Source organism: Mustela nigripes, chromosome 8 (genome assembly GCF_022355385.1).
Source record: "Mustela nigripes isolate SB6536 chromosome 8, MUSNIG.SB6536, whole genome shotgun sequence".
Classification (NCBI taxonomy): Eukaryota; Metazoa; Chordata; class Mammalia; order Carnivora; family Mustelidae; genus Mustela; species Mustela nigripes.
In genome coordinates this window covers 29,471,659-29,488,746 of record NC_081564.1, presented here as the reverse complement: position 1 = coordinate 29,488,746, position 17,088 = coordinate 29,471,659, and the positions used below count along the sequence as shown (strand labels likewise).

The 17,088-nt window shown below is 60.2% G+C and overlaps 1 protein-coding gene across 15 annotated transcripts in view; it reads left to right on the top strand.

The window, feature by feature from the left end:
• The window catches only part of ARVCF (ARVCF delta catenin family member), a 76,631-nt gene that overhangs the window by 37,916 nt on the left and 21,627 nt on the right, over window positions 1–17,088 (top strand). For 3 of the 15 annotated variants that reach the window (XM_059409095.1, XM_059409082.1, XM_059409094.1), the window contains 16 exons: window positions 4,623–4,781; window positions 4,929–5,452; window positions 6,495–6,994; window positions 7,627–7,816; window positions 8,632–8,749; window positions 9,186–9,357; window positions 10,077–10,094; window positions 10,640–10,711; window positions 12,151–12,278; window positions 12,586–12,736; window positions 13,020–13,218; window positions 13,320–13,431; window positions 13,543–13,633; window positions 13,957–14,010; window positions 14,431–14,516; window positions 15,716–16,461. In XM_059409095.1, coding sequence (XP_059265078.1) covers window positions 4,659–4,781; window positions 4,929–5,452; window positions 6,495–6,994; window positions 7,627–7,816; window positions 8,632–8,749; window positions 9,186–9,357; window positions 10,077–10,094; window positions 10,640–10,711; window positions 12,151–12,278; window positions 12,586–12,736; window positions 13,020–13,218; window positions 13,320–13,431; window positions 13,543–13,633; window positions 13,957–14,010; window positions 14,431–14,516; window positions 15,716–15,889 — 2,712 coding nt within the window. In that variant the 5' untranslated portion in view covers window positions 4,623–4,658 and the 3' untranslated portion in view covers window positions 15,890–16,461. Of the gene's footprint in view, window positions 1–1,064; window positions 1,166–4,622; window positions 4,782–4,928; window positions 5,453–6,494; window positions 6,995–7,626; window positions 7,817–8,631; window positions 8,750–9,185; window positions 9,358–10,076; window positions 10,095–10,639; window positions 10,712–12,150; window positions 12,279–12,585; window positions 12,737–13,019; window positions 13,219–13,319; window positions 13,432–13,542; window positions 13,634–13,956; window positions 14,011–14,430; window positions 14,517–15,119; window positions 15,236–15,688; window positions 16,462–17,088 lie in introns of those variants that run through there. The other 12 variants (XM_059409089.1, XM_059409097.1, XM_059409090.1 and 9 more) reach the window with 10 other exon arrangements.

Genomic DNA, 17,088 nt, shown 5'->3' with positions numbered 1-17,088 from the left:
CCCTGCCCATGTGCAGAGGCGGTGTGTGGGGGGGGGGTGGGTCTCCGAGGAAAACCCGGTCAGTCAGCCTCCCAATGCTGGGAAGGAGCGGGAGGGAGGCATTTGGGCATCCAGCGCCTCCGTGCTCAGAGGATTTGGGGTGCGGTAACAGGCAGGGAAACTGAGGCTGGAGGAACAACTGCCCCAGGCCCCTTGTGTTTGGGGGCCGCCTGCCTCTTCCTGGCAGCTGAGTTTGTGCCTGCTATGCAACTTTGGTATGGCCCCTAGGGTCGACCTACTAATTGTCCCATGATGTAAGGGGCAGCTGGGGGCAGCTGGGGCCACTATGTAGCTGATGGATGTGGCTTGGGCTTGGAGAAACTGCAGTGGGTGACAGCCAGCCCTGCTATTCCCCACAGCCTCGCTTCCCCAGGCTGCTGGGCACCCACTGCCCCATGGTGTCTTGGCCACTCAGTATGGACTGCAAGCCCTGGTAGGTGGCCTGCTGCCCTGGTGAGGTGATGAGCCCCCCATCTGCCTGGGCTGGGTAGAGGCTCTGGACATCAGGAGAGGACAACTGTAGTGGCCAAGAGCTTGCCCTCTGATGAGAGATGCCAGCATGGATTGTCTTGGACTCTATCAGGGATGGCAGTGCTGGGGTGTAGGCGGTAGGGGGACATGTTCATCCCTTCATCCCTCCATTCATTTATTCAGTGCCGGCTGTCTTGTGCCCTTTGTGGGCCAGGACGGGATTGTGGGAGCCAAGTGTGGGATCCTACCTTAACCCATTCTCTGAGTGTGCGGTGGGACCATGGGCAGGGTGGGGCACCTGGCTTGTGGTTTGCTCTTCACAATACACACCATGGGTGCTCATCTGTGAAGTGCGGTTGGTGACATTGATCCATGCCTCTGGGACCCCAGTCCAACCCCCCTTCCCCATTATGACTTGGCTTGTTTTCCCATCCCCTCCCTCTGCCATTCCCACACGTACCTCGGATGTGGTTGTGGGCCTTTGCAGCCCACAAGAGTGGTGGCCCCTCTGTACGTTGGCCCACATCTTGTATTCTACTCCCCATGTTCCTTAGGTCCAGCCACCAAGGTGTCCGGGACTGGCACTATCCCGCTTGTCCTTTGGCTGTGATATCCTGGGTGCCTTCTGTTTCCATATGAGGAAGCTGAGCCCCAGGTGTGTGACAGGGCCTATGGCCCTCTCTCTGTGCCTCTGGGGACCCTCTTGAGAGCAGTGGTGGCTGGTTGGGTTTACCTTTCTGAGTACTGGCCACTCTGGCCTCAGACTTGGAGTCTTGGGCCAGGCCCCTTCCACAAGTTCAAGGGAGCTCCTGGGAAACCCCGGGTCTGGATAGCAGCCCCACTCTGGGCCAGGCCTATAGACCTTGGACCGGGTAGACCATGGATGGGAGTGCCATGGGGACAGTTTGGGCTGTGGAGGAAGGTGATGGGAGATAGGTCAGTGGTCCCAGGAAGAGGGGCAAGAATGCAGCTAGGGGTGGGGAAGGGTGATAAGAGATAGTTGACAGGATTTGATGTGGGATGCAAAGGGCTGGGGGTTATGGGTCCAGGCTGGTGTTCATGTATGGGGTGCAGAGGGGCCCTGAGCTGCATGGCCAGGGGTCTCTGGGTTCTGCCTTCCCAGGTAGGTAGACATGTGGCCCTAGAGCAGAGTTTTGAGGTAGGATGAAGATGCAGGCACCCCAGTCAGCTGCCTCTGTTGAGTGCCATCTGTTTGCCAGTCATCATTCCACAGACCCATGCCACCACCCCAAAGATGTTGCAGAGGCCTGAACCGTGTTTTGACCTTGGGCCTTTCCCCACCACAGGCTTTGGTTCCCTACTCTGCTGCCAGCTCTGAGACCACCCGGAGTGGGTGGTTGAGGGAGTGTCCAAGTAGTCTGGTCACAGGGGTGGGAGATAGGAGGAGGTGACGGAGATGTGTTGGCACATGCAAGTCCCTCTGGGGTCAGCAGGCCCTGTGTACCGGGGACTGTTAGGACAGCATGCAGATGGACACGCTTGGGCCCGTAGGCCAGGCTGGGTGCTTACACACACACCTGTGTCTGTGCACGTGTCCCTGTTGGAAGCACCAGGTACATGCACACATGTCCAGTTACTTATCTGCATGTGTGCCCAGGCGTGTGTAACGGGGGCCGGGCCTTCCTGTGATCACCGGCTGACTCACACTCCTGCCTGCCCGCCTGCCTGGGTGAAGTCATCGCCTGTTTTTAGCTCCCTGAGGTCATTTGCCAGTGGGGGCTCTTGGGGCCTCAGGATCCCACTACCGGGCTGCCTGGACTGGGCATTGGTGGGTGATGCTGTGAGGTTGCCAGGCATTGTGGTGGGGTGGGGTGGGGTGGGGGGTCCTGGCTCTTCTGGACCCCCATCTCTTCATCCCCTGTGCTACACTGTGTCAGACCCTCATCACAGGCTAGAATGAGAATAAACTGAGTCACGGTAGCATTGGAGTCTGAGGTGTGCTTCCTCCTCCTCCTCCCTTATCACACCCAGCCCCTAACTGGGGAGTTGGAGGCTCTTCTCTCCACTCTCAGGGCCACGTCCTCCTGGCAGTGCTCTGGTCCCCTCTTGTCCATCTTGCTCCTCACTCCTCCCCTCCACTTGCAGCCAAAAGGCTGTGGCCCTAGGCCCCTCCATGCCTGGCCCCCCAGGGCCCAAGAGAGAGAGCTCAGCACCTGACACACATTTGCTCCCACAGTTGCTAAATACAGGTGAGGCAGGCGAGACACCAGTGACAGGCTCTCCCTGAATCTTCTGGTCTGGAACTGTCCCGGCTCCCAGGGCCTTCAGAGAAGAGCCCAGGCCGCCTACCCTGGCAGCCCAGCCACACGTCCCTATTCAGGGTCTCAGCTTCCTCCTCCTCCTCAGGGAACATCATTCCTCCTTCCTGGCCACGTCCCCATCACGCTTTCCACCTACAACCCCAAATTGAGTGGCAGCCAAGGCTGCGGCCCACAAGGGGTGAGGTGTTAGCTGGAAGGCCTTGCAAAATGGCCTTCCCTGTGGATGCCTGAGATCCCCTGTCAGTGGTTTGTGGAGTCCTGGCTAAGCCGCTCCCTTCTGTCAGGCCTGTTTTCCTTTCTATGAAATCACATACTGTTGTTCTCTTTGGTCCTGCTTCTGGGAGCAGAGGCTGCATTCTGGGGCTTCGTTCCTGTGTCTCCAGAGCCCAGGGCATACGCCTGTCCTAACATGGTGCAGGCCTATATCTGGACCTCTGAAGAGTTTGCGGGGGTCCAGAATCAGCACTGTGTGCAGTTGGGGGCTTAAGCGTTTTATCAGGGCAGGACCCAACCTGAGGAGACTCTGCACCCCAAGAACCTTGGGAAGCCAGCCCCAGGGCAGCCCTGGGCATCTAGGCATACAAACCTCCCACACCCAGGAGCCAGGAGCAGAGTAGGGCTCTGGTGGTGGGCAGATAGGGTTGTGGCCTTCCTTGGGCCTCAGCTCTGTTTCTGGATAGGGCCTCAGAGGCCTGGGGGCCCAGACAGGGGACCCATTCCTCAAGGCACAGCATCTGGGCCACAGAGCAGGGCCTGTCCTCCTGCTGACCTGGCCCCCGCTGCCCCCCGCTGCCCAGGAATGTGTTCCTGCTTGCCTGCCCACGGCAGCTTGGGTTTCAGCCCCTATCCATGCTGGTCAGATGCTAATCCTGGGACGTTGGCATGCTATGGGGACCCGTGCTGTCAGAGGCCCAGGGGTAGATGGACTTCAGCTCTCAGCCCCCTTTGCCAGTCAGCACAGTCAGTTCAGCTCTGTTATGGAGCCTCTGCTTTCCCATTGGCAAGTCTGGCCCTAGGTGTAGGGCCTTAAAAAGGCCTCTGTCCAGAGTTGTCTTGCCTGGAATTCCACCACGGTCATCCCGAAGCTGCAGTTGGGGAGATCTTGGAGGGAGGTATATGGAGAGGGGACACCAGGGCTCCCATCAAGGACTAACTGGGGACACCTGGCCTGAATCACCGCCTCAGGGTTCTGAGAAAACACCCAGCACCTCAACAGGGAGCGCCAAATGCTGGCCCAAATGAGGTCGGGCGAGGCTTTGCCCACTCAACACCCCAAGAGTGTCCAGGCCGGAAGGAGCAAGGGTATTTTGGGCATTCTGAGAACTGGGTATTTCCGTCCTGCGAGGGCGTCTGGCTGGCCTTGGGAGCAGTGGGGGCCTGGGTGTGGCCCTGGGGAGTCAGTGAGTGGTGTTGAAGCTGCTCCCCGAGGCCTCTGCATTCAGGGTTTCTTGGGAAGAGGCCCAGGACACAGGGAGGCCCAGCCGGGGGTAGGGAGCTGTGTCCAGAGTCCAAGCTCCAGGTCCCACCAACCTCCTTGGGCCACCAGGAACCTGTAGCAGCTAGGCCTTGGAGCTCAGCTCAGGGAGGCACCAGGACTGGGGGAGGTCAAGCCCCAAAGACCCCCATGAAATAGGGCAGCAGGATCAGTCAGCCCCATGGCATTCAGAGGCAGGAATGGGCTAGGGCTAAGATAGGCTCTGGGGCCTGTGGTTCCAGGGGTGGGAAGAAGGCCCTCCCGGCCTCTAGGCCAGCACTAGCATCCACACTCTAGGGCCAGCAAGCTGTGGGTCCTCCCACTGACAACCCCTCACCCCACCCCACCCCACCTAGGAGCAGAGCCCGGGCAGCCAGGCCTCACTGGCCACAATGCCAGAGGCGCCCGAGGTGCTGGAGGAGACCGTGACAGTAGAGGAGGACCCTGGCACCCCTACCTCCCATGTGTCCATTGTCACATCAGAAGATGGCACGACTCGGCGCACTGAGACCAAGGTATGGCCAGGCCCAGGCAGTGGACAAGTAGGCCATGTAGCCACGGTTGTTGCATGTACAGAGGGGCCTCCCAGGGCACCAATTGGGCTGGTGTCTGGGTCTCTCAGGCTGCCCAGCCTGCCCACCGGCCACCCACTTCCCCACCAGGTCACCAAGACGGTCAAGACAGTGACTACGAGGACAGTGCGCCAAGTACCCGTAGGCCCAGATGGCCTACCCCTGCTGGATGGAGGCCCCCCGCTAGGCCCCTTTGCAGACGGCCCGCTGGACCGGCACTTCCTGTTGCGCGGGGGCGGTCCGGCAGCCACACTTTCCCGCGCCTACCTCAGCAGTGCGGGCAGCTTTACCGATGGCCCTGAGCCCCGTGATGTCCCCAGCTATGGCAGTCTCTCCCGGGGGCTGGGTGTGCGGCCCACACGTGGCCCCCTTGGCCCAGGCCCCGTCGATGGCTGCTTCACACTGCCTGGCCGACGTGAGGCCTTCCCTGCAGGCCCTGAGCCTGTGCCGCCAGCTGGTCGCTCCCAGCCGGAGCGCTTCCAGGCAGAGCCATACGGCTTAGAGGATGACACCCGCAGTCTGGCTGCTGACGATGAGGGTGGCCCGGAGCTGGAGCCTGACTACGGTACTGCCACAAGGAGGAGGCCTGAGTGTGGGCGTGGCCTTCGAACCAGGTGAGGACCCTCAATCTGGCCACCGCCTCTGGGAAGTCTGTGTTCCATTCCCCCAGCAGAGAGTCCTCTGCAGGAGGTCTTAGCTGCAGGGGCTAAGTTAGTTAGTTACACACTGGTTTCAATCAGCTTCAATTCAAGGACAGCAGCAAGGGAAGCTTCTGGATAGTGGAAGTTGCACCAGGCACCCTCCCTAGAAGTCTGGAGGATTAGGGAAGTCAGTGACCATGCCCAACACCCACTGTCCCTGCTCCAGACAGATGACCATGAAGGTAGGAACACAAGAGGTTCAGAGCATTTTCTCTGAGTCTGAGGCTCCAGCCTTTCCCCAGGCCTCAATTGCCCCTGTGTACAGAAGCAACCAGAACTAGGCTATCAAGCTCTTCCCAGCATCGACTCTGGTTCTGTCACCTCAGCCCTCAGTTTTTCCATCTGTAGAGTGAGAACATGATCACAGCCTCAGTGTGAATTATGCTGGGTGACCACAGGCAAGACACCTGACCCCTCCTAGCCTCAATCCCTGCTCTAGGAAGTAGGTTTGCTGGTGACATCCCACAAAGGCATCTTGTACTCTGGGGGACTGGGGGCCTGAATGCCCCTTATATGGTCCCACCAGGATGGCTGTGTGCAGGGAGGGTCACCTCCTGCCCCCACATCCTGGCAGATCTCATGTCACAGAGATGGTTCTCACGGGAAAGCAGGATCCCAGTCACAGATAGATGTTTCATAGAAATGCATTTAACTCCCAATTGGGGAATGCTGTATGGTGATGGGAGTGAGTGAGCTCCCCATCTTAGGGGGATCCAAGCCCCGATAACCACTGGCTGGTGTTTGGCTAAGTTGCTGGCTGTGAGTCAGTTCTTGCTGGCCTGGGGTGTGACTCGCCGCACCCACTCGGTACTTGGGACGCCATACGAATACTGTAGACCTATCCCCACCTTTCATGGGTTCGTGGTCCACGATAATGAAGATAATGGTGGGTGGCCTTGGAGTGGACATCCTCAGGCAGTGCTGAGATATTCCTGTGCCCTGCCTGCCTGCACAGGCCCTATGAGGATGTGGCAGATGATGGCGGTGAGCTGATGGAGGAGCGGCCCCCGTTTCCAGCTGCGACGGCCCCCCTGGCCCAGCCGGAACGGGGCAGCCTGGGCAGTCTGGACAGAGTGGTACGGCGGTCGCCCTCAGTCGACAGTGCCCGTAAGGAGCCGCGTTGGCGGGACCCCGAGCTGCCAGAGGTCTTGGCTATGCTGCGACACCCCGTGGACCCTGTGAAAGCCAATGCGGCTGCCTACCTGCAGCACCTGTGCTTCGAGAATGAAGGCGTCAAGCGACGCGTGCGGCAGCTGCGGGGCCTGCCCTTGCTCGTGGCTCTGCTGGACCACCCGAGGGCAGAGGTGCGGCGGCGGGCCTGTGGGGCACTGCGGAACCTCTCTTATGGCCGGGACACGGACAACAAGGCTGCCATCCGGGACTGCGGTGGTGTGCCTGCCCTGGTGCGCCTGCTGCGGGCTGCCCGGGATAACGAGGTCCGAGAGCTCGTCACCGGTGAGTGACGCCTGGCCTCCCCCCATCCCTCAGGGAGAGGAGAGTGAGGCTCCAGGGAAAGACCCTCCCCACCACCACCCACCCATTCAGTCAGGAGTTCAGCTGCTGGGAGTAGGCGTTAGGCTTAGACTGAGGTCCCCAGTCTCTCTACCTGTGGACTCTCAGGCACATTCCCTTTCCATCTTCTGCCCCCACCCTCTCAATCCCCATATTCTAGGTCTAGCCTGGTCCCACCCTCCAATGGGGCTGGTGCTGGGGGATGGTGCCTTATGGGACCCAATTAGCCAGGTAGGGTCATGTGACCACCTTTAGGTGGGGCCAGTGGAGCAGTAGTGCCACCTGCCCCCCCCCACCCCCGGGTTTGGAAAGGATGGGGGAAGAGAATGTACCTGCTTGTCCAGCCACGGGCTCCCTGCCAGCCTTTCCTCTGTGTCCCCCGCCCCACCCCGTGCTTCCTCCCAGTAGGTAGCTACTGTTAGGTAACTTGCCTGGACCAGGGTGGGCACCCAGGACCTCTCATGGCTTTTGTTATCTTCCTGCCTTCTGGGGCATGTCCTGAGTGAGGTCTCCTGGGGAGGATGGAAGGTCACTGCTTGTGTGGTGAGCACGGGCTGGTTGATGGCACCCTGCAGGCACACTCTGGAACCTGTCATCCTATGAGCCCCTGAAGATGGTCATCATTGACCACGGCCTGCAGACGCTGACCCACGAGGTCATTGTGCCCCACTCGGGCTGGGAGCGCGAGCCCAATGAGGATTCCAAGCCAAGGGATGCTGAGTGGACGACAGTCTTCAAGAACACATCGGGCTGCTTGAGGTGTGGGTGGGTGCTGGGCTCGGGCACTCTTCTCTGCAGCCACCCAGGACCGTTCTTGGTCAAGGAGGCAGGAGCCAGGCACCAGAGCCTGTACACAGACCTGGGAATGTACTCATGTCCTGTATAATCTGGAAGGCAATTAGCCACCCAAGTCTCAGGAGCCTCCTAGCTAATGTCACAGTTCCTGCCCAAGTCCGGAGAATGGGGCCTGATGGGGCTGTACTCAGCCCCAGGGGCAGCCTCTGGACAAGGTCTGCCACGCTCTCATGTAGGACTCCATGTCTCCAGCCCTGCTCAGCTTCTACCCACATTCCTATCACCGTGACAGCCAGGTTAGGGGGAGCCAGGACCCTCATCTTCCGTCTGCCTCAGAGGCCTCATTGCACATCCTGGTGACCTCAGCCCCAGTCCTCCAACCCTGGCCATCACAACAGAGTCCCCACAGGGGATCCTGGGTTCCCATGGCCCTGCCTGTCCATCAGGATGTAGCCCTGTGGCCCTCTGGGGTCCTCCTCTCAGGGTAAGGTTGAACTCAGAACTGCCACTGGGGCAGGGGGAGCAGAATTACCTGTGTGTGCATTCAGGACTCTGGACCCTTCCAATTCTGCTGGGCATCAGAAAAGGCCCCAAGCTCCACACAGATGCCAGGCCAGGGCTCCCTCCTAGGGTCGCAGTGGTTGGGACACTGTCAATAGCCCTAACAGGCTGATGTCAGTGCTGTTCTTACAGATGAAGACCTGACCCCAAGGCCTGGTGTGGGGGAGGGGCTGGGAAATCCCCGTGGGAGCCAGGGGTTACCAGGCTTGCTCTTGGCCACCCAGGAACGTGAGTTCGGATGGCGCAGAGGCCCGGCGGCGGCTCCGGGAATGTGAGGGGCTGGTGGATGCCCTGTTGCACGCCTTGCAGTCCGCAGTGGGCAGAAAGGACACGGACAACAAGGTGGGTGGGGCAGGGGGCAGGGCTGATGTCCCTAGCAGGTCTCAGCTGGGTGAGTCTCATAGCCTCCTCCAAAGGGTTAGGGAAATGGAGCAGGTACTGGGCCCAGGGGGCCCTGAACTATTGGGGCAGCACAGGAGAAGTAGGCATGCAGTCTGGGGCAGTGCCCTGGGCATGGGCCACACCGAAGCGGCCACTCCGAAGTGGACATGCTATGAAGTCCCCCACCAGCTCCTACCCATAGTGTGTTCTCCACATTTTTCCTTCCTCAGTCCCTCCCTGGGAGCCCTCACCCCTGTAGGCCCCCTGGCTTTGGTCTCCCTGTCTTTGCACCCTCAGCTCCCTCTTTGCACACTGACTGTGGCCAGGCTTCCCTGGGAAGGGTGGGCAGTCTCTATGCTCACCTGGCCCTTCTCCACCATTTTTCCTCTCCCCGCAGTCGGTGGAGAACTGTGTGTGTATCATGCGGAACCTGTCCTACCATGTGCACAAGGAGGTGCCTGGGGCCGACAGGTACCAGGAGGCTGAGCCAGGGCCCCCGGGCGGTGCTGCGGGTTCTCAGCGCCGGAGGAGGGATGACGCCGGCTGTTTCGGTGGCAAGAAGGCCAAAGGTGTGTGGGAGGGACTGGGGTACTGCACTCTAGGACTCCCCCTGCTACCCCAGGTTGAAGGGGCACCATACCTGCGGACATCCCGGAAGCCAGAGACCACCTGGTCAGCTCGTGATGGGCAGGTGGGGAAGCAGGGAGCCGGGAAGGCTGTAGGGTCATCCAACTGACAGGCCAGCTGTCCCTCATCTGCACTCTGGGGTCCCCCGTGGAGGGCAGGGGTGAACCTACATGGTTGTCCCTGCTGCTGCCTGGACTCAGTCCCTCAGCCCCAGGAAGAGTTCTTTGGGCCCCTGTTTGGAAAGTACTGAAGTCGATGCTGCCTCCTGGCATTCACAGAGCACCTGAAGACCTTGAGATGGCCTGGAGGCAGTACCCCACCCTGCCTTCACGCCATCCTACCCGGCATTCGCTGGGTGCAGGTTCCGGGATCCACATTCTCAGGCACCTGCTGAGTTGCATCTGTGCACTGCCTTGACCTCCTCCCCGCTCCCCCCGCCCCCCACCCACCCTGTGTGGACCTGTTCTGAACCCAGGCCTCTCCTTTCTTGTTCCACTTGCGGGCACTCAGCCCTCCCCAGTGATGGGGGTGGAGTTCCCCGACCTATCTGTTCAACCCAGGGTATGCATTGGGAAGTTGAGGCCGCCTAGGAGGGCATGGTGGGGGGGTGCTGCCCACTCAGGCTCGTCTCCTCTCTCCTGTGCTTCCTCCGGCCGCCCAGAGGAGTGGTTCCACCAAGGTGAGTCCCTGTTTGTCCTGCTGTCCAGGCCCAGTGGGTGCAGTGGGCACCAGGGAGGTGCCGCCCACCCTGTTGTCCAGGCAGTCATCGCTATGACAACTGCAGGGCGGTCCAGCCTCAAGGCCCTGCCCCATCCCCAGGCCCTTTCCTGGGCAGCCATCTCCATGACAACTGTGTGGACATGGCAACGGCAGGAATGTCAGCCCTGGACTCACTGGGAGGCCAACGGGCTGTTCTCTGTAACCTCAGACCCAGCTACCCAGGCAGGGCTGGGCCTGGAGCTGGAACAGGGAGAGTCAAGGGGGGGGGCGCGGGGTCTGGGTGTATATGTCCCCACAGGCCCCAGGGAACAAAGTCTGCCCCTGGGAATGAGGTGATATGTGGCTTAAAGGGACCACACAAAGTCCCCGTGAGGCTGGGCAGAATAGGGAGCCCAGATCATCTGAACTCGGCTCTGCTGCCTTTCAGAGGAGAAGATGCTCCCTTATTTGAGAAGAGGGTGACTGTGAGCTAGTGAGCTCACCTCCGCCACTTCTCTGTTCCAGGGAAGAAGGATGGTGACATGGACCGGAACTTTGACACACTGGACCTTCCCAAGCGAACCGAGGCTGCCAAAGGTGAGTGGACAGCGGGAGAATTAAGCCCAGGCCCATCCAGGTAGCAAGGCTTTGTGCTACCAAGCAGGCTTGAAGGGCCTTGGGGATCCCATGGGGAAACAGTCCACAGGTGTGCCCCCCCAAGAAGGCTGTCCAGTCCCTGGGTACCTGCTGTGGGTTCAGAATCAGGGTCAGTCCCGTGGGTCACTCCAGGCAGGGTGGGAGACAGAGGCACAGAGAGGTCAGGCATTTACCAGGTCACACAGCATGTGAAACAACTAGAGGGGATAGAGTAAGGCCTTCACTGAAGGGCAGAGACCAGTTAGGCAGGACCTCTGGTGTCAGCTGAGGGGCTCATGTTCACTCCGGGGGTTTAGGAGCTGAGGTGGGCTGTCAGGTCTAGTAGGGAGGCTGATCGTGCAGGAGGCAGAGTGGTTTGTCTTCTCGTCCCCTGTGTCTGTTGCAGTCCTTCTGTGTGCTGGTGCTGTTCTGTACACTGGGAATCTAGCCTCAGTAAGACAGCTCTGCCCTGGTGAGCCCCAGGCCACGGCCCACCCTGCAAGCCCAGATACCCCCAAGCAGGGTGGAAGACCCCAGCCATGGGATCTAGGGGAAAACATCACACACAGAGGAACCAGTGCCGGCAAATGCCTTCAGGGGTAAATACCCTGAGTGGTAGACGCACTTGGAGCATCTGAGGAAAGGAAGCCCAGCAGAGCTGGAGTGGAGGGACTGTGAGGCATGAGGAATGGGGAGGGGGTGAGAAGATGTGGAGTGGGAGGATAGGAGAGGAGGAATAATGTCTGGGTACAGGACAACTGAAAGGCTGTTCAGCTCCTCCTCTCTGGAGTACCTTGGGGCAACTTTGCCGCACTGGGGGGCCAGGGCCTCAACTGATGGGGAACCAGGAGTGGTTGAGCGGGGTGCGGACTGAGAAGGCGGGCCCTGTTGCTAGGGATGTGCACTGGTAACAGCCTAAGTTACATAGGAGAGAATAGGGCCATGTTACTAGGGAGGATGGGTCTCACTGCTAGGGCTCCTCCCCCCCAGTTAGTTGCACGGCCTATCTACCCAGGAGGGCTGGCCCTGTTGTTAAGGAGTTTGAGTCCTATTGCTAGGAGAGCGGCCCAGGTTACCACCTCCCTCCCTACCCCAGGCCTCCTGGATGCTCTGGATACCAGGCAGGTCCAATACCATTTCTTTGGCAGCAGGGTCAAGGGAACAATGACCTGGCTTAGAGCCCCTGCCTCCTCACTGAGTCTCTGTTCTTCCATGAAATGAGAATTCTTTCTCCCTTGGGTGGCTCATAAGGGGTGAACATGTGGTTAAATTTTCCCTGACTGCACATACCCATCCCTGGCCCCAGCTGACTCTTTCCCTGGGGGCATTGATGGGAGGAGGGGAAGAGGGGGTAATGGGGGGGCCTGGGTGACTGTGGGCGGTGGGTGCTCTGTGCCCAGGCTTTGAGCTGCTGTATCAGCCCGAGGTGGTACGTCTCTACCTCTCCCTCCTCACGGAGAGCCGGAACTTTAACACCCTGGAGGCTGCTGCTGGCGCCCTACAGAACCTCAGCGCTGGCAACTGGATGGTGAGAGGCCGAATATGGCAGGGAGGGGACACAGAGAATCCTAGGTACCCCATCGGTGCCGGCCTCTGCCTTTGCCCAGTCTTGGTGGTGGGGGGGACCACATGGGACATGGTGCCTCCCCAAAGTCCGGGGAGGTTCGCAGCACAAAGGCTGCAAGGTGGAGGTAGAGTTGAGATGCTTGGTTAGGGCTTTGTCCTGCCGGGGAGGAGGGTCCAGCCAGAGGGAACAGTCAGGACTCAGGTAGGAGAGTCTAGGCCTGTGGGCGGGACTCAGCATGCTGAGCACCCTCCCCGCTCCACTGCCACAGTGGGCCACCTACATCCGTGCCACGGTGCGCAAGGAACGTGGCCTTCCGGTGCTCGTGGAGCTGCTGCAGTCCGAGACTGACAAGGTGGTGCGTGCTGTCGCCATCGCCCTACGCAACCTTTCCCTGGACCGGCGCAACAAGGACCTCATTGGTGAGGATGCTGGTGGGGTAGAGCCAGGATGCAGAATCCAGGGGGCTGCTCTGAGGTGCTCCCCCACATCCCTGGGCAGGGTGGGGAGGAGGTCAGGGGCCCAGCCCTGCTCCTGTCATTCCATCCCAGCCGCTGGAGCTCAGGTCTTCCCAAATAGTCTCAAGGCCTAGCCCCTGTGCACAGTGGGTGACTTTGCAGCTCCCTGAGCGCTCTCCTGGTGGATCCCACTCCTCCCTGCTGGGGTGGGCAGAGGTGTGTCCTGACAACGGCCCCTGCCCTTCAGGGAGCTACGCCATGGTGGAGCTGGTGCGGAACGTGCGCAATGCACAGACTCCGCCACGACCGGGTGCCCGCCTGGAGGAGGACACGGTGGTGGCCGTGCTCAACACCATCCATGAGATCGTGTCCGACAGCCTGGACAATGCGCGCTCACTGCTACAGGCCCGAGGGGTGCCAGCGCTGGTAGCACTTGGCGCTGCCAGGTGGATGAGGGTGCAGCCTGGAGAGGGGGCCGGGGGAGGGCGGGGCCGGTGGGGAGGGCGGGACGGACCAAGTGCTGACCCCGCCCTGGGCCTGGCCGCAGCCAATCGGTGCGCGAAGCGAAGGCCGCCTCCCACGTGCTGCAGACTGTGTGGAGCTACAAGGAGCTGCGCGGTGCCCTACAGAAGGATGGCTGGACAAAGGCACGCTTCCAGGTGCGGCCTGCCTGGCTTCTCTTTTCCTCCTCCACTTCTCCAGGTTAGGTCCCCCACAGGAGTGCCTCTGACCCCACACCCTGTCTGTTTTGTGCCCCTGCCCACTCCTAGTCAGCCACTGCTACTGCTAAGGGACCCAAAGGAGCACCGAGTCCTGGAGGCTTTGATGACAGCACCCTGCCACTGGTGGACAAGAGCTTTGGTGAGTATGGGGTCAGGGCGTGGAAAACTGTATCTGAGTTATAAGAAATGCTCTTCCACCTAAGTGCATTGACTGTGAGGAGGCAGGTGAGGGGTGGGAGGGCCCCTTTCCTGGCTTGCAGCCTCCTACAACCTCTACACCCATGGTGCCCACATTGATGAGGGAGGGAGTATGTCCGTGGCAGAGGACCGGCAGAATGGTGCTAAGATGTTAGTGACAAAGGATACCCAAGGTCACAGAAGCCATCCCTGCTGTGGGTTTGTCTGTCCTGGTGTCCCCACTGGTTCTTGGAACCAGCCAGCCACCTGGCTTGTGCTTTGCAGATGGTGAGAAGCCAGGCAGCCGGGACGTGATCCCCATGGAGGCACTTGGCCCAGGTGAGTGCCGATATGGAGCTGCTTGTTTCCTGTGGTGGGGGGCAGTGGGTGGCAGAGGGGAGTGGAGGCTCTGAAATGGGCCAGGTGGTTTTGCCTTGTGTGTTTGGTGCTGGGAAAGCCTACCAGGGAGGTGCTGGTTGGAAAAGAGATTTGATTTAGGGGTGTTGCTGGGGGCGGGGCAGTGGGTAGCCAAAGGAGGGGTCTGTGCCCAGCCAAGGTCTTTGGTCTGTCAGCTGAAGGGGGCTGGAGGGTTCTGAGCCACCATGAACCGACCTGGCTCAAGTCTCCAGCACAGTGTTGGAGCAGGTAGGGGTTATCTCCCAGTGCACCCTGTCCCAGGGGCCCCCTGTGCCTGGGCTGAGAGGGAGAGCTGCTTCTGTGATGCCTGCCCCTGAGTTCCTCTCCTGTCCCCACCCCAAGACGGATACTCCACTGTGGACCGGAGGGAGCGGAGGGCTCGAGGTAGTGACCCTGCAGGGGAAGCCTCTGAGAAGGAACCGTTGAAAGTAAGTGGCTGTGGGCAGGTACCCAGGGCATGCCTGAGAGGGGCCCTGGCTAGGTGCTGAAGGTGCTGAGTTTAGGCCACCTGATTCACTGGGATGGGGCTCACCTGCAGGGCAGCTGGGCTGGGAGACAGAGCCTGGGGGACTACCCCCCACCCCCAGCCTCAGAAACTTTACTATCAGAATTAGTCTCTGGGTGCAGGTGGTTTAAAGCTCACACACACTGGGACAGCAGGGGCACGGGACAGAGGGCCCTGCCTCAAAGAAGCACAAGGGCCAGGAGAGTCTGAGCAAGCATGTCTTCACCCTCCTCTGCTTGTGTGGTGTGGGGAGGAGGGTTGGGGGAGGGCCCATCGTTGTCCTGCCTACAGGGAAGCTCCTGTTAACCTGGTCTGTGACAGTCTCTTGGCTTTGGGCACAGGCCTTATGTGTGTCTACACATCAGTGTGTATCTATGTGGGCCACACTAGCTCAGCTCCCCCATTGTGTGCACCCTGGCTCTGGCCTCGCCCACTCAGCAGCCCAGCCCCCACCCGTCAGCGCTGACTAACCTGCTTTGTTCTGCCTCTAATGCCCGCCTGCCCACTGCGCACTGGTCTGCTGCAGCCCGACCCCAGCAGGAAGGTTCCTCCTGGGCCCAGCAGGCCCGCAGTCAGGCTGGTGGACGCCGTGGGGGACGCTAAGCCTCAGCCCGTTGACTCCTGGGTCTAGTTGCATGCCTGGTACGTTCTCTCGTCTGGTTTTCCATTCAGCTGTTTCCTGTGCTCTGGGAAGGGGCTTCTCGTTAATCTCTGCTGGCTGCATGTTCTGTCCCTTGGTGCTCCCTGGTGGGACTCTGGCTTCAAGCTCAGCAGGCTCAAATGCCCATCTCTGGGACAGGCTGGGGTTTGAGATGGTCATGCCCCCCGGGCATGCAGTGCTGGCTCAGGCACTGTGTCATATGGGTCCAGAGCAGGAACAGGGCCCCCACATTTAAATGCCCAAGCTCAGTGCCCCCCAATGACCAGCAAGTCGGATTGGCCCTGATAGTGAGATTCTCGAGGTCAGCCTCCGCCACCTACAGCAGCTGCCTTTGTCCTCACTTCCATTGGCCTAGCCTGTGGATGGGTCCGCCCAGCACCCCCCGTGCCCCGCCCCCGGGCCACCCTGCTTAACCTTCCCCTCTCCCTCCTTAGGTCTCCAGCGTAGCCCTTTGTTCTTAGGGATCTGATCATGGGAAGAAGGGAACTCCAGGGCTGGCCCTCACAGAACCTGCTGTGGAGCTTGGAGCCCCCTGGCGGCAGGGGTTGGCAGCGCCTCTCACCCAGGAGCCAGGGCCGGAAATTCTGGACATGCCTCCCTTCCTGCCCCTCGTTCCCTCCCTCCTAACTCCCTAGGCTGAGTTAGCTGTTTACTGACATGGTGCTGTGTGCGAGTGAGAGAGAGAAAGAAAGCCAGTGGAGCTGCCAGGGTGGGGCCCAGGGAAGCGGCAGGACAAGGCACCTGGCTTTGCTCTGGGGCTGGTGGTGTAGGAGCCTGTGCTCCTGTGTGTGCAGGGCCCCAGAGGAGCCTGGCGGCGGGCCCTGAGAGCAGACAGTGGGGAAGGGAGGAGGGGGCTCAGAGAAGGAGTTTGACTCTGGAAGGTAGACGGGATCTGCTGGGCTGTGTCCCACCCTGCATGGCAGGCAGACCATGGTGGGGAGGGGGTGGTGCTAGCCCATACAGAGAGGCTTTGGAGGTAGCAAGATGGGGGTCAGGCTGTGCTTGCCCCCCACCCTGCCCTTGGCTCCATGGCACCCCAGTGTAGCAGGAGCTTCCCTGAGCGGCTCTGGCCTGGCCGTGGATGCTGAGCCCTGTCTGCTGGAGCCCCAAGTCACAGCTCTGGGACTGACCTTCGGCAGCAATGGGGAACTGCTGCCTAGTGCCTGCTGTTCGGGACTTAAACACAGAAGAAAAACACTGACAAAAAGCATTAAAAATGAAACCAAAATAAGACTGTATTGGTAAACACCTAAATTTTTGTAAGAAAATTTAAAAATTAAAAAAAGCAACAAAGGAACTTCCTATTTCCTGCGGCTCAGATCTCTTGCCACCAGCTGCTTGCCCTTCCCTGCTTGCCAGGTGGGGCATGGGTGTCCATGTGCTACATCCCGAGGGGGCTCAGCTCCCTGGCTCCGGGGTGGGGGGGGAGTTCTTCACAAGTCCTCCCAGGTCCACTGTGATCTCCTTTCTGCACACACACAGAAGAAGACTTGCTTCTGGGTGGTTGGCTGGGCCCCAAGTCCCATGGTGGTGTCCTGCCCAGAGGCTGGTCTGCACACAGGTGGGCTCAGCCAGAATTGGGTGGGGGGGTCCCTGGGGAGCCTCTGAGGTAGCTAGGGGGCCTTGGGGCCAAAAGGCCAACGTTGGGACCGGGGATTTGGGCAGCTGTGGATTTGGGGAGATGAAAAGCAATTCTATCTCCCTTGCTCACTGGGCAGCTGTGGAAGCACCAGAGCTGACCCGGGTCCTGTCTTCCATAAACAATGCCACGTCGGCTGGGAGAGTTGCTTCTACTTGTGCCACATAGGGACCCCAAGGGGCCAGGTGCCAGAGA